Raw genomic sequence first — 13579 nt, forward strand, 5'->3', positions numbered from 1 at the left:
GTCATATAATATTCTATTCTTCAATATTGCAGATGTATATTTTCATGAGATAGTGCAAGGCAAACTAATATATATCTATTTTTTTATTTCCCAAGAACCTGGGATTTACACATTTATAGACAAAATTGTGAAAGTTTTTTTGTTTCCTCTACCAAGAAAAAGCAAAATGATTCAGGATCATCATGGGCTGTACTGTAAGAGTACCATATTAGGAATAGTAGTTATAAAAGGAAGTAATCAGCTGATTATATTCATAAAGAATAATTAACTAACATTTTAAAAATTAACTCATTTTCTACACTGACAAAACTAAAGAGCCAGCTTATAATTATGTAACAATCACTGTCACCAAGTTTTTTCACTTTGGTACTGTGCCGTAGAGGGTTAACTCAGTCAGTTTGGATCGTCCAAACTCTGCATATTCTAAAGATATTCAAGAGTGGGCCTTTGACTGACTCCCAACAGATAACTTTTGAAATCTTGGAATATCATACCTGATGAGAGCATATTTGGATGCCGGGTTCCCACCACAAACAGTTTAAGCTAATGATGTGATTTATGGTAAATGCCTATTTTTGTACACCTGGGGTTTCTTTGAACACCTTGGGCTAGGCTGAATCAGCTTGAATTCTGGAGTGGAGCAGTTGGAAACTAAGTAACTAAGGACAGTTATATGGTCTCTCCAAGCCTAAGTACTGCCCTTCATTGAAACCCTGGACACAAAGATTGATTAAGCTTTTCTGATTGGCAAGACTTCATACCAGTCATCAGACAACATTTGCTGGGAAAACCAAGTGCAGTCTGTGTGACATCACTGAGAGTGGACAAGAGGAGGCTATGCCTGGTTTCCTCTGGACACTGCCTCGCACACCTTTTTCCTTTGCCAATTTTAATCCCAATCTGTAGCTACAATGAACCATAACCATAATTGTGATCCTGAATTTTTTGGGTCCTTCTAGTAAATCACCAAGCCCGATGGCCATCTTGGGCACCTCTGACTTAAGTACTCTACTCAAAAAATTTCCTCAAGTGGTTTTCTTTTTCTTTTTTTTTTCTTTTAATTAAGATTTTAAACTTCATTGTTCTTTCACACGTAAAAGATGAAACTTTATCGACTTCAAAAATATAAAACAAATATTAGAAAACAAAAATAAATGAATACATATACACTCACCTCCCGAGTTAAATAAAGAAAACAAGGAACTTTGATAATTGCCCAGATTGGAAGGTCTCTGTGATCACCCCTATAATCCTGCTTCTGTGACAGTGACAACCACCCTTCTGTATTTTTCATTCCCTAGCTTTCAGTTTTAAAATTCGATTCATCCATATTCTTTAAAGATATTTTCAACAAATCTACTTTTTTTTTATTTTTGAATATTATAAACATGCTGGCATCCAGTTTGTCCGCTAGATTGCTTGTGCTTTTCTTCAATATTATGTTTCTAGTGTTCTTATGTATTCCTGCCTTATTTATTTGTTTGCTTGTTTGTATTTATTTATTTATTTATTTATGTATTTATTTATTTATTTTGAGAGAGAGAGAGAGAGAGAGAGAGCAAGCCAGAGAAAGGCAGAAAGAGAAGAGAAAGAATCCCAAGCAGGCTCCACACTGTCAGCACAGAGCCCGACACGGGGCTTAAACCCCCCGAACCATGAGATTTTGACCTGAGCTGAAATCAAGAGTCAGTGGCTTAACCGACCAAGCCACCCAGGCATCCCGCTGCACTCTTTAATTTTACAGCTTTGTAGTATTATTTTTCCTTAACTTGTCACATTAAATTGTCACTGATGTGCTATCACGACTAATGCTGCTATGAATGCTGCTTTATATGTCACTGGGTGCACAGTATGAGTTTTATCCAGGTGCATCCCTAGATGTGGCATTGATTAGATACAGAGTATACATATGTTCAACTTTAAAACATAACAAAATGTTTTCTAAATTTCTTGCTCATATTTTTACTCCCCAAAACAGCACAAAATACCTCATGTTCCATATACTTCCTAACACTTGTTATAGTCACACATTTAACATTGTTTTTGCCAACATAGTGGGGGAGTCAGATATTTAAATCTTTAACACATATCTGGAATTATTATTATTATTATCATTATTTTTTTTTACCTATTATATTAAGTAGGAATCTTTTCTTTTTTGAATGCACGCAATATATTTTCCTCACTGCTTTTTAAAAAATATATGTTTTCCATTCATTTGCAGTGATATCCTGGCTGTATTAAATTTTTATTTACGTGTAGATCTGTTTCTTTTAATTATCACATGTGGATCTGACTCTTCTAATCATCGGCCTATATTAAACTTTCTTCATTGGTAAGTTTTTCTTCATGTAATAGCATTGCTCTCTGTTAGATTCTTCTTTAGGAATGAGTAGGCCTTTTTCTTTTCGGTTATTCAGTATATATTTAAATTAACTTGTTACTTTCAGAATATTTTTGAAATTTTGTTTGGAATAGTGCTGTGTTTAAGATCAACTTTGTAACACATGTATCTTTAAAATATGAAGCCATCTTTGGGGCGCCTGGGTGGCTCAGTCGGTTGAGCGTCCGACTTCAGCTCAGGTCACAATCTCACGGTCCGTGAGTTCGAGCCCCGCGTCAGGCTCTGGGCTGATGGCTCAGAGCCTGGAGCCTGTTTCCGATTGTGTGTCTCACTCTCTCTCTGCCCCTCCCCCGTTCATGCTGTGTCTCTCTGTCTCAAAAATAAATAAACGTTAAAAAAAATTTTAAATATGAAGCCATCTTTATAAACATGGTGTCACAATTCATAATTATTTAAAATCTTTTAATAATGTTTTATAATTTTCTTTACAAATGTTTTGAGTATCCATTGCTCAATTTTTTTTAAGGACATTTAATATTACAAATGTTAACCTTCAAAAAATTACATCCAAGTATTTTCTGAAGTGGTCAGAAAATACAACTAAGTTTTGGATCAGATATGCATCCTAAATTCAACAACTCAGACAATGTTTTTATTTATTCTCATTAATTTCTATCTTACCTTTTCCAAGAATCTATTCCATATACATTTTAAAATTTTGTTTTGTTTTTGTTTTCTTTTTTTTTTCTGCTAACTGCACCTTCCATTGAATTGTTACCTAGAATTGACAACATTGAACATCATTGTTTTGTATTTAATTTTAAAGTGAATATAACTAACCTTGTTTATTAGTTTTGATAACAGTATGCCAATTTAATTTTAAATCTTAATCGAAATTATGTTTGAGCCCCCAAATGCAATTTATCTGGCTTGTCTTGTACCATTGTTACCATAAAGGAAGATACAAAAAAGGAAAAAAAAAAAAAGGAAAGAAAAAAAAAACTTTTTCAATGATAAATCTCTTGGAACAAAAATTCAAGCAACTAATCATACACTTTTAGCCATTAAATTGCAAAGCAATACATGCCATTAAAGGTGGTTGTCCACTATTTTCAAAAGCATTATCATTTCACCTTTTTAAGCCACAAATTTGCAGCGCTGATGTTATTACCTTTTGAGAAAGATCAACCTTTCAAAATTAATGCCCAATGGATCACATCAACAATAACCTTTGGTGCATTTTTTTAGCTTAAATTTAAGGAGTATACAGTTCAATTACTACTGAAGGGATAAGTACCATGGTGGTGAATACCGTGAGAGAAAAATAATTACTATAGGATAAGAAAATGAAGACTCCTTACTAACGGTTTTTACTATAATGTAATAAATCCCTTTGAAAATTGTGAATTACTACCTTTTGCATTGGGAAAAATATAAGGCTCAACATCAGAATGCTTCCTAATTATGTTATTTCTTATTGAATCTCAAGAGAAATTAATAGATATCACAGTTACTTAATGAATCAACATATTTTTCATTCTTCTAAGTATAAAAAAATCCACTCATGAATTTCAGCAACAGAAATGACTAAATTAATAACCAATTTCCCTACAATATTAATGCACAATTTATTATGTGTATTTGCTTTATTAATTTGAATAAAACTATTATAATAAAATATTAACATTTTGATCCTTAAATTGCACAGATAAACATGTTTACAATCTAGGAAGTGATGAATTATGATTCTAATTATGTATAAAATGACAAAGATTTATAATTTTACAGTTTAAAATATAATCAAGTCTATTCATACTTTTTTTTTATTTCTCTAAAATACTTGTTGAATGTCTACTATATGACAGACACTGTTCTATTAACCTGTCAATATTATAAAGCTTTGTGCTCCAAAAAAAATGTTAGAAAAGTAAAAAAGAAAAAATACATAAACCAGTAACTGAAAATGATAAATTTTGTTATTAATATGTCCTGAGAATATAATTGAATGAACTTTAATAATTAAGGGCTTTATTCTACCTTTGATGTTGAAGTTTTAAAAACTATATAAATATCACAACAATCTTATGTAATAACGTCAAGATATATAGAAATCTGAATCAACATAAATGAATACCCTCTTCATCATGTAACTGAATGAATAAAAAAAATATTTAGCTTACTTAAAATTATCCTTTCAAACTCCATTTTTATGTCAACATTTTTGTTTGGTCATAACTGAGTAAATGACATGTGAAAACACAGGACTTACCCTACATCTCATAAACTATAATGGCCCTTTGATGAGTCCAATTTATACTGAGTCAAGAGATTGCAATTATCAAAACACTAGAGCTTATTTCCTAGACACTTTCTGTGAAAGTCTGTAAGAGAATCAGAAGGAATCAAATACAAGTGAATATATCCACACACTGAAAGTTTTCACAGATGTGTAGAATTCTTCAGAGACATTATTAAGTTAAAAAGTAAAATAAATCCATTGGATGTAGCAAAAAGCAAGTCACTGATGCCATTGAAAAGAAGGCCACAGTAGCAAAGATACAATATGCAGTGTAAGGGTCTCAAACTCTATGATGTCTCTGCTCAAGGATATATTACCCAATCCTCCCTACTTATGGGAAGTAATTCCAACAAACTCAATATTTTAGCCCTTAATTATTTATGTGTATGTAATGGAAATGAGTACATTATAAAAGAAATAACCAAGAACATCATCAGGATTCTAAGCCTGCCTGAGCAGCTCTAGTGTTTTCTGTTTTTCCTGTATTATTACAAGAGGAGTCATCCGTGGCAGGACAGAAAAGTTTGCACCTATGAACATTAAACCCTGTTAAGAAAATGATGCCATGAGATGTTCCCTTTAGGTCTGACCAGGTCATAAAAGTCATGGCTACTTTGACTAGTTACTGTGCAAAAGCAGGCGAATGCAAGCACCACACCACTTACATCAGATTAAAGATCAGGATTTTGGCAAAGTTTATAACACAGAGGTCTTCAGAAAGTAGACCAGACCTATCCCTATCATCTCCTTATTATTCTATAGGGACATGGAAAGCCTGCTAGATATATAGTGAGCTTGACTTCGGGAAGACAGCCCTATCCCTTCAGTGTGTGTGTGTGTGTGTGTGTGTGTGTGTGTGGCCTTACCCCTGAGTGACAAATATTATCAACTCAGGTGCCAAAGCCTGAATTTGAGTCAGCTGTTCAGAGGAGTGTTGAGAAACACCAGTTTCCCAGAGCTTGATGACCTTGGAACGCAGGGAAAGATTCACCCACTGGTTGATCAATTGGACATTAATTCACAGGAAAAAAAATATAAAAAGGAAAGAAAAAGAAAAAGCAATAAAAGAAGGAGAGGAAATGAGAGAGGGAAGGAAGGAAGAAAGGAGGGAGGGAGAAAGGAAAATTATGTCAAACCATATACCCAAGTCAAGGGAAAAGTGACAGACCTGAAGTAAAATTTAATTTAAAAATTCTGGAACAAAACACAGGAGGAAATAATTTCACCTTGAGTTAGGAACATTTCTCTTAAATATTGCACAAAAAGCACAAACACAAATAAATTTAATAAGCTGTACTTAAAAGTATAATTTGTTTTCAAAAAGACACTATAAAAATATAGTTTATTTTAATACAAATATATAATATTATACACTATATAAAATAATATAATATATTTTATTATAAGTGATATTTTATATTTTTATAAAAATATAAAGAGTCAAGCTACAAACTAGAAAACAAATATTGGCAAATGCATATCCATTTAAAGACTTGTATCCAGAATATATAAGGAATTATTATAACTCAGTAGCAATAAAACAAGCAACCAAATAACAGAATAAGCAAGAGATTTTCACAGATATTTCACCAAAGTAAAATAAAGGTAGAAATATGCCCATGAAAATGTTCAAGATGATTAGTCATTAAGGAAACAAATTAAAATCACAATAAGAAACACATTCATAACTATTAAAATGGCTAAAACTTTAAAAAAGAAAAAAAAAACAGAACATGCCAGGTGCTAGAGATTATTTAAAGCAACAGAACTTCTCAGACTTTGTTGGTGGCAATAAAAAGCAACACAATAATTTTGTTAAAGTTTGTCAGTCTTTTAAACACTTACTATGGATTCTAGCAATTTTATTATTTACTCAGGATAAAAACATAGGTCCACAGGAAGAGGAGCTTTATACATAAGTGCTCTAAATTGGAAACAGACTCAATTGCCATCAATGGATGATGCATATATAGAAGGGACTAGCTTAGTAAGGTAAGGGGGAACATGGATAAAAGTAACAACATTGTTGAATCTCAAAAGTTACAATGAAGGATAGAAGCCACACTCAAAAGGCTACATTCCTATGGTTGGTTTGCAAATTGGCCCCAAGCATGGATGGCAAAGAGAAACCTAAGGAAGAGGTAGACCACTCCATTGGTGGCAGGTTTAATAAGCAAGACAAGTAGGTTGCTACACCTGCTCACCGGAAATTTAAAAGTTTATACAGAGGCCTTACCTGGATTTAGTCATGTTTTCAGTCCAGAAGATCTCAACATCACCTCACTCTCTCAAGGCTACATCCTTGTCATGGCTGCTAACATTGGAATAATGGGTAGAACATGCATTTCAAAGACAGGAGAGGAGTAAGGAGCCTCTGATTGCCTAAGTTCAGATCACAACTCAACTAGAGGTCACATCCTCTCAATGACCTCCTCCAGCATGATTCCATTTAGATCATAGCCTGAAGAGGACAAAAAGCATGAGATAAATCACATCAATGGTTTCCCCTTGGTTGTCAGAGATTGGAGAAAGGGATGGAATTGTCTATAAAGGGGTATAATGGAATTTGTTAGGCTAGCAGCAATATTCTGTCTTGATTTTGCTGGTGTTTGCAAGACTTTCTTGGTCAAAAATCATGAAACTGTGTACTTAAACATGGTGATAATTTCCTGTAGGAAAACTGTGGTACAGTAAACCTGACTTTAAAAATCTGACAGCTTCCAGGGACATCTGGGTGGTTCAGCCAGTTAAGCATCTGACTTCAGCTCAGGTCATGATCTCACGGTTCATGGGTTTGAGCCTCACACTGGGCTCTATGCTGAGAGTTCAGAGCCTGGATCCTGCTTTGGATTCTGTGTCTCCCTCTCTCTCTGGCCCTTCCCCCTTCACACTCTGTCTCTCTCTCTCTCTCGCTCTCTCAAAAATAAATAAAACACTAAAAAACAAATTTAAAAGGTCACAGCTTCCAACTCATTATTTTACCATTTTTAACCGTGTTTGAAATGGAAACATTTTTTAAATTTATTGTCCTTTCTGCTTTTTCTCCAATGAAACTCAAGATTTTCTGTTATAATCTCTTGTTCAATAAATGTAATATATTTTAAAAATTTTTTTAACATTTATTCATTTTTGACAAACAGAGGGAGACAGAGTGTGAGCGGGGAAGGGGCAGAGAGAGAGGGAGACACAGAATCCAAAGCAGGCTCCAGGCTCCTAGCTGTCAGCACAGAGCCCGATGCAGGGCTCGAGCTCACAAACTGCGAGATCATGACCTGAACTGAAGTCGAACTTTTAACTGACTGAGCCACCCTGGTGCCCCATTTTAATATTGGTTTTTGGTTTTTGTTTTAAGTTTGGTTGAATAATATTGATCTCTTCTTTGTTCATAACATTATCTCCTTCCCTTGCTCCCATGATAACTCATATACATTTTAAATAAATATTATGGGCTCACCTGGGTGGTTCAGTTGATTAAGCATCTGACTTTAGCCAGGTTAATGATCTCATGTTTCAAGCCCTACATCGGGCTTTCTGCTTTCAGCATGGAGACTGCTTCAGATCCTCTGTCTCCTTCTCTCTCTTCCCCTGCCCTGTTCTCTCTCTCTCAAAAATAAATAAACATTACATATATATACATATATATACATATATACATATACATATGTATACATACATACACACATATGTATATATACATATATACATATATACACATATACACATATATATGTGTATATATATGTATATATTCATATACATATATACATATATACATATATATATGAATTAGGAGGTAGTTTTTAATGGCATGAGGATGACATCTTTACATCAAGTTATGTTTTCAAGCAATATATTGCATGATGTTAGAGACCTTTTTTTAGAAGTATTCTCCCTGGTCTAATGATTGGAAGATTCTATATACTGGAAGATACATGTAACATATGTGTGCAGTATATGTGTGTGTGTATATGTACATACATGTGCATGCATTTATTTATTTATTTATTTATTTATTTATAATGTTCTAAGTGACTATGATAAAAAGGAACAAGATAAGAAAGTTAGGTAGCTGGATATTATTTCTGTTGAAAATTGTGATCAAATTGATCCCCCCACTTTCTAACCATTTGTCTACTGAAAAGTCATTTAATAGCTTGAAACCTCAGCTACAAAATGTGTAAAATAATAATGTGAACCTCAAAGACTGGTGTGGAGGATTAATTGGGAATTTAAGTGGACAAATGTAATATATTTCAAGTTCTCTATGCAAATAGACTCTGTGCATACGGATGCCCCATGTATTTGTTGGCCATCTTGTTTTCTTTATATTTAGATATGGAAAGTTGTTTTTTTAACCCCCATCTAGGGACAGAATCACAGACAATAATTGCAAAAAGCCAACACAACTCTAAAATCATAAAAAAGAAGTTAAGTTTTCTCATCTATTGCCTCATTTGCTCAGGGCGTAGTAATTCTTTAAACACGGTACAATGGATTTAGTTTCTCATTGTTATGAAATTCACTCAGGACTCGTTTTGGGTTGAAGGATAAAACTTGCCCAAAGGGAAAAAGTGTGTGTGCTTGTACACATGCACACACACACATACACACACATCACAAATACATGTACACACAAAGAGAAAGGAAAAGAATAATTCTTTCAATTTTTAAAAAGGCAAGGGAAGAATAATAAATTGGCGGTTGTACCGCCAATAAATTGACCATGTACCCATTTGGGATAAACTACCAATACATAGAGAGAGGAAACAAATAACCAATTAATTTTTTTTTTGGCAAATGACAATTTTTCAATTTCTTTAAATTCCAGCGTAGTCAACATACAGGGTATAATATAGTGATTCATCAATTATTTTGGCAAGCCCTTAAAGTAACATAGAGATCAAGAAGTACTCTGTGGTGAAGGGTCCCACATAATGTTTGAGCCCATAGATCTGCATGTGATCATATTGTGTTCTCCTTTGAGACAGGAGTTTCTGCCTTTAGGGGATTGACTAACAATGAAAACTCATAAATTGGTTCCAATGGTTCCATTTCTCTTTATGAAAAACAATATAAAAGCATGGAAATGTGTATTTTTCCAGGTGTCTTACATTTTAACAGAGTTAATTCAAATTTGGATTGCATCGCATTGCATTTTAAAAATGAAAATGTTCTTTTTTTCATTCGGAGATTCAGCTGAGAACTCCTAATAAAAAAGAAAATACTACACTACACAGGTAAGACATGAAGAAGGAGTTTATTGGGCTTTGGCACCGTAATGCACTGAGGTGGACAAACAGCATGCCTGCTATTAGAAGATGCTAACGGATAGTGTACTTTGTCACAAGAACAATTGTTTGATTCACTTTTATTTTTTCTTTTATTTTTTAAGGTTTATTTATTTTTGAGCGAGAGAGAGAGAGAGAGAGGGAGCAGGGGAGGGGCAGAGAAAGCTGAAGACACAGAATCGGAAGCAGGCTCCAGGCTCTAAGGTGTCAGCACAGCCCTATGAAGGGCTCAAACCCACAAACCATGAAATCACGACCTGAGCCAAAGTAGGACACTTATCCGACTGAGCCACCCAGACGTCCCTCGATTCACTTTGAAAACACCACAAAATCGTTCTTAAACTTTTATGAGAGGTGACAACCTACTGGTTGTTTGAAATGGTCAATATAGTTGCTCCTTGGGTAGACAAGAATGATTTCTGGCAGGCAATGAATGAATTTTGGTACTAAAGAATATCCAGAGTGGGCCTGAGTGGAAAAAAATACATCTGAGTTAAACTCCCATAAACGTTCACAAAATTAGAGAGTTTTCAGCAAGGATATATTTATCAATTGAATTTAGCTATTAGCTGGAATGAAAGAATAGACCAACACAGATGGCTTTTACAGAAATTGAGTGACATGTCTGTGGCCTTGCACTAGTGACGTCACACAGACAATTGCTCATAAAGCTCACCTCTTTGTCCCCCAATATTCCACTACCTGTGTCACTCTATTTACTGTGTTGTACTACCCTAGGTTGTTTTTTCCTTTCCGATGTACGAATAACCCCATTCACATTTCTATTTCCCATAAGCAATATTGGCAATATTGACACCTAATGCAAGTTTCAGCAAACTGTATTTGTAACACATGAGCGGCGAGAACGACACTTCGCTGGAGGGGTTCATCCTGTTGGGATTAGCAGACACCATGGAGCTACAGATCATCCTCTTTCTGCTTTTCTTTGGGATTTACGCCCTTACAGTTTTGGGGAATGTTGGGATGATCCTCTTAATCGGCACTGATTCCCGACTTCACACACCCATGTATTTCTTCCTGGCTAACCTGTCCTTTGTGGATGTTTGTTATTCCCCTGCCATCACCCCAAAGATGCTGGCAGACTTACTGTCAGAGACGAAAACCATCTCCTTCGCAGGCTGCTTCCTGCAATTGTACTTCTTTATCGCCTTGGCCACAACCGAAGCCATCCTCTTTGGCTTAATGGCCTATGACCGTTACGTGGCCATATGCAACCCCCTCCTTTACTCCTTGATCATGTCCAGGACAGCCTGCCGCAAAATGGCAGCAGGGGCTTTTACCGCAGGATTCTTGAACTCCATGGTTAACACGAGTTATGTAGGCAGCTTGCCATTCTGTGGTTCCAATGTCATTCACCACTTCTTCTGTGACAGCCCTCCACTCTTTAGGCTCTCATGCTCTGACACACACCTTACCGAGGGTATCATTTCCACGTTTGCTGGTGCGAATCTGGCCGGGACTCTGCTGATCATCCTCACCTCCTACTCCTACATTCTCTTCTCTGTCTTCCACATGCATTCAGGGCAGGGGAGGCACAAAGCCGTCTCCACGTGTGCCTCTCACTTGACAGCGATAACTCTGTTCTATGCCACCGCCATCTATACCTATCTGAGACCTAGTTCCAGCTACTCCTTGGGTCAGGACAAAGTGGCTTCTGTGTTCTACACAGTAGTGATCCCCATGTTAAATCCTCTGATCTATAGCCTCAGGAATGAGGAAGTAAAGAAGGCTTTATGGAATTTCACTACCAGGAGGAGGATCCCTCCATTTGTCTGATATGCTTTGTAAATTTTTTGAACTAATTTTTCTGCGGGTTGATTGAAGTCTACACTTTTCATGAAGGTATTTCTAAGTAATTGCTTTCTGTTAATACTGAAATACATGTCCCCAAATTGGTATAATGTAATTAGTGCATCTTCTCTCTGGACTCAGGACTTCAATCTAATTATTCTCTAATTTTGCTGGGTCCTCAAACATAGGTCTTATTTCTGATAAAATCTTTGTTACAGAAGAAAGGGAGTCAGTATTTAGAGTCAAAAGTTACCAAAGTTACAATATCACATGAAATTAGCCACATACAATATTTGTAATTGCTCTCTTGTTTTTTTCCTATGCATTTTTATTCCACCATTTGTGATTTTTAAGATATCTGTTATATCACCTGTTTAAGATGCTTTAAATTTTAAGTAGATTTTCATCGTAATTTATTGGATTATCTTCCAGTAGGATATTTAAATCAAATTTCAAGGCTACAATTTTAATTGCAGTATAAACTCTCCACCTCTTTGTGTTCTGTATCCGTCTCCGTGTGCACATATGTATTCACAAATAAAATAAAGGTGAGCTTGAGCAAAAGCACGTTATCAGAAAAGTGCCATGTCATTAGACTGCACCAATTACAGCTCTCATATTCCTTTCTCTTGTCTTCCAAATTTCTAACCATCCTCTCCTTTTCTGTCTCTTGGACTGACACATACCAGAAAGCCACACACACACATGTCCACGTGTTGCAGAGTGTAACCAGTGCATCGTTCCAAAGGAGGTGGATCAGTTAGTTGTTCAGCACGTGAATCTCACATATACTCTTTACGATGTGCTCATGAATTTCCTGCTTCTAGGTATTTATAGGTATCTATCATTTGTTCAGTAAAAATCAATGGAAATTACTCTTAGAGCTAAGCTTTGCTGATATGGAGGTAAACGGGGAGTGGGCTTAGTAGAACTCAGCGGAGACTGAGTGGGGGCTAGCATTTTCTGAAGAATCGACCACAGAGTTTTGGGGGAGAAATTGCCCTTGGGCCTTGCTCTTGCAGCTGACTTTGCACCTAATAGAAGCGATGTCCATGTCATCTGAGATACATCTCCATACATTGTGTCCTGTCACAAAGAAGTCATCCAGCTGGTACATTTAATGTCTCCAGTGGTGTCTGTAGATTACCCCGCCCAGACAGGTGTTCATGAAGTGATTGGTGCTGTGTATGCACCTGTGAGTTGTATCCTCACTCCCCTGGTCCCACGATGGTTACCTGGCCTAGATCCCTTACAGCAAAATGATGGTTTGTTCTCTGAGATAGTTTGTTCTTTCACTGAGTGGCTTGCCTACCTGCCCACTGGTTGTATCCTTTCTCCTTTCTTTGTCCCTACTATTCAGCGGAATCATATATGGGACCATGATATTTCACAGCGAAATTGTAATAATGTATCCCGTCCATTAAAAGTTTTATTTCCTAGTAAAATTTAGCAAAAATGTTTGGGAGATGAGTCCAGTTATTCTGAGATTTGGGTTTGAGATGCATCTTATTTGAGGCCATGTTCTCTGCACCCTAATCAACCTTCCTACATTTACTTAATCTTGTTTACAGGGACTACAAATACTTCCAACTTTGGGAGTGATTATCACCTAATTATCTTGTGCGCTTTTTTAATTCCTTAAATGTGTATTTCCTATATAAATTTTGATTCTTTCTTTAACCTATGAACTTGTAAAAAACATTTTTTTAAATTATCACAATTTCTTGTTTAATATACAATTCACTTATGTGAAAAATGTCCCAGAAATTATTTATCTTCTTTAACTCAAAATAAATTTTACTGTGAAGCCATTTATATTTCTAATTATTATATTGA

At 35.5% G+C, this 13579-nt stretch overlaps 1 protein-coding gene across 1 annotated transcript; it reads left to right on the forward strand.

The window, feature by feature from the left end:
* Positions 1 to 10706: 10706 nt before the first annotated feature.
* On the forward strand, positions 10707 to 11728 carry LOC106986187 (olfactory receptor 5F1). Its single transcript, XM_015084365.3, has one exon. The coding sequence runs from the start codon at positions 10784 to 10786 to the stop codon at positions 11726 to 11728; it is 945 nt and encodes a 314-aa protein (XP_014939851.2). The 5' UTR covers positions 10707 to 10783.
* Positions 11729 to 13579: the final 1851 nt, after the last annotated feature.

This window comes from Acinonyx jubatus, chromosome D1, assembly GCF_027475565.1.
Source record: "Acinonyx jubatus isolate Ajub_Pintada_27869175 chromosome D1, VMU_Ajub_asm_v1.0, whole genome shotgun sequence".
In the NCBI taxonomy this organism is placed as follows: domain Eukaryota; kingdom Metazoa; phylum Chordata; class Mammalia; order Carnivora; family Felidae; genus Acinonyx; species Acinonyx jubatus.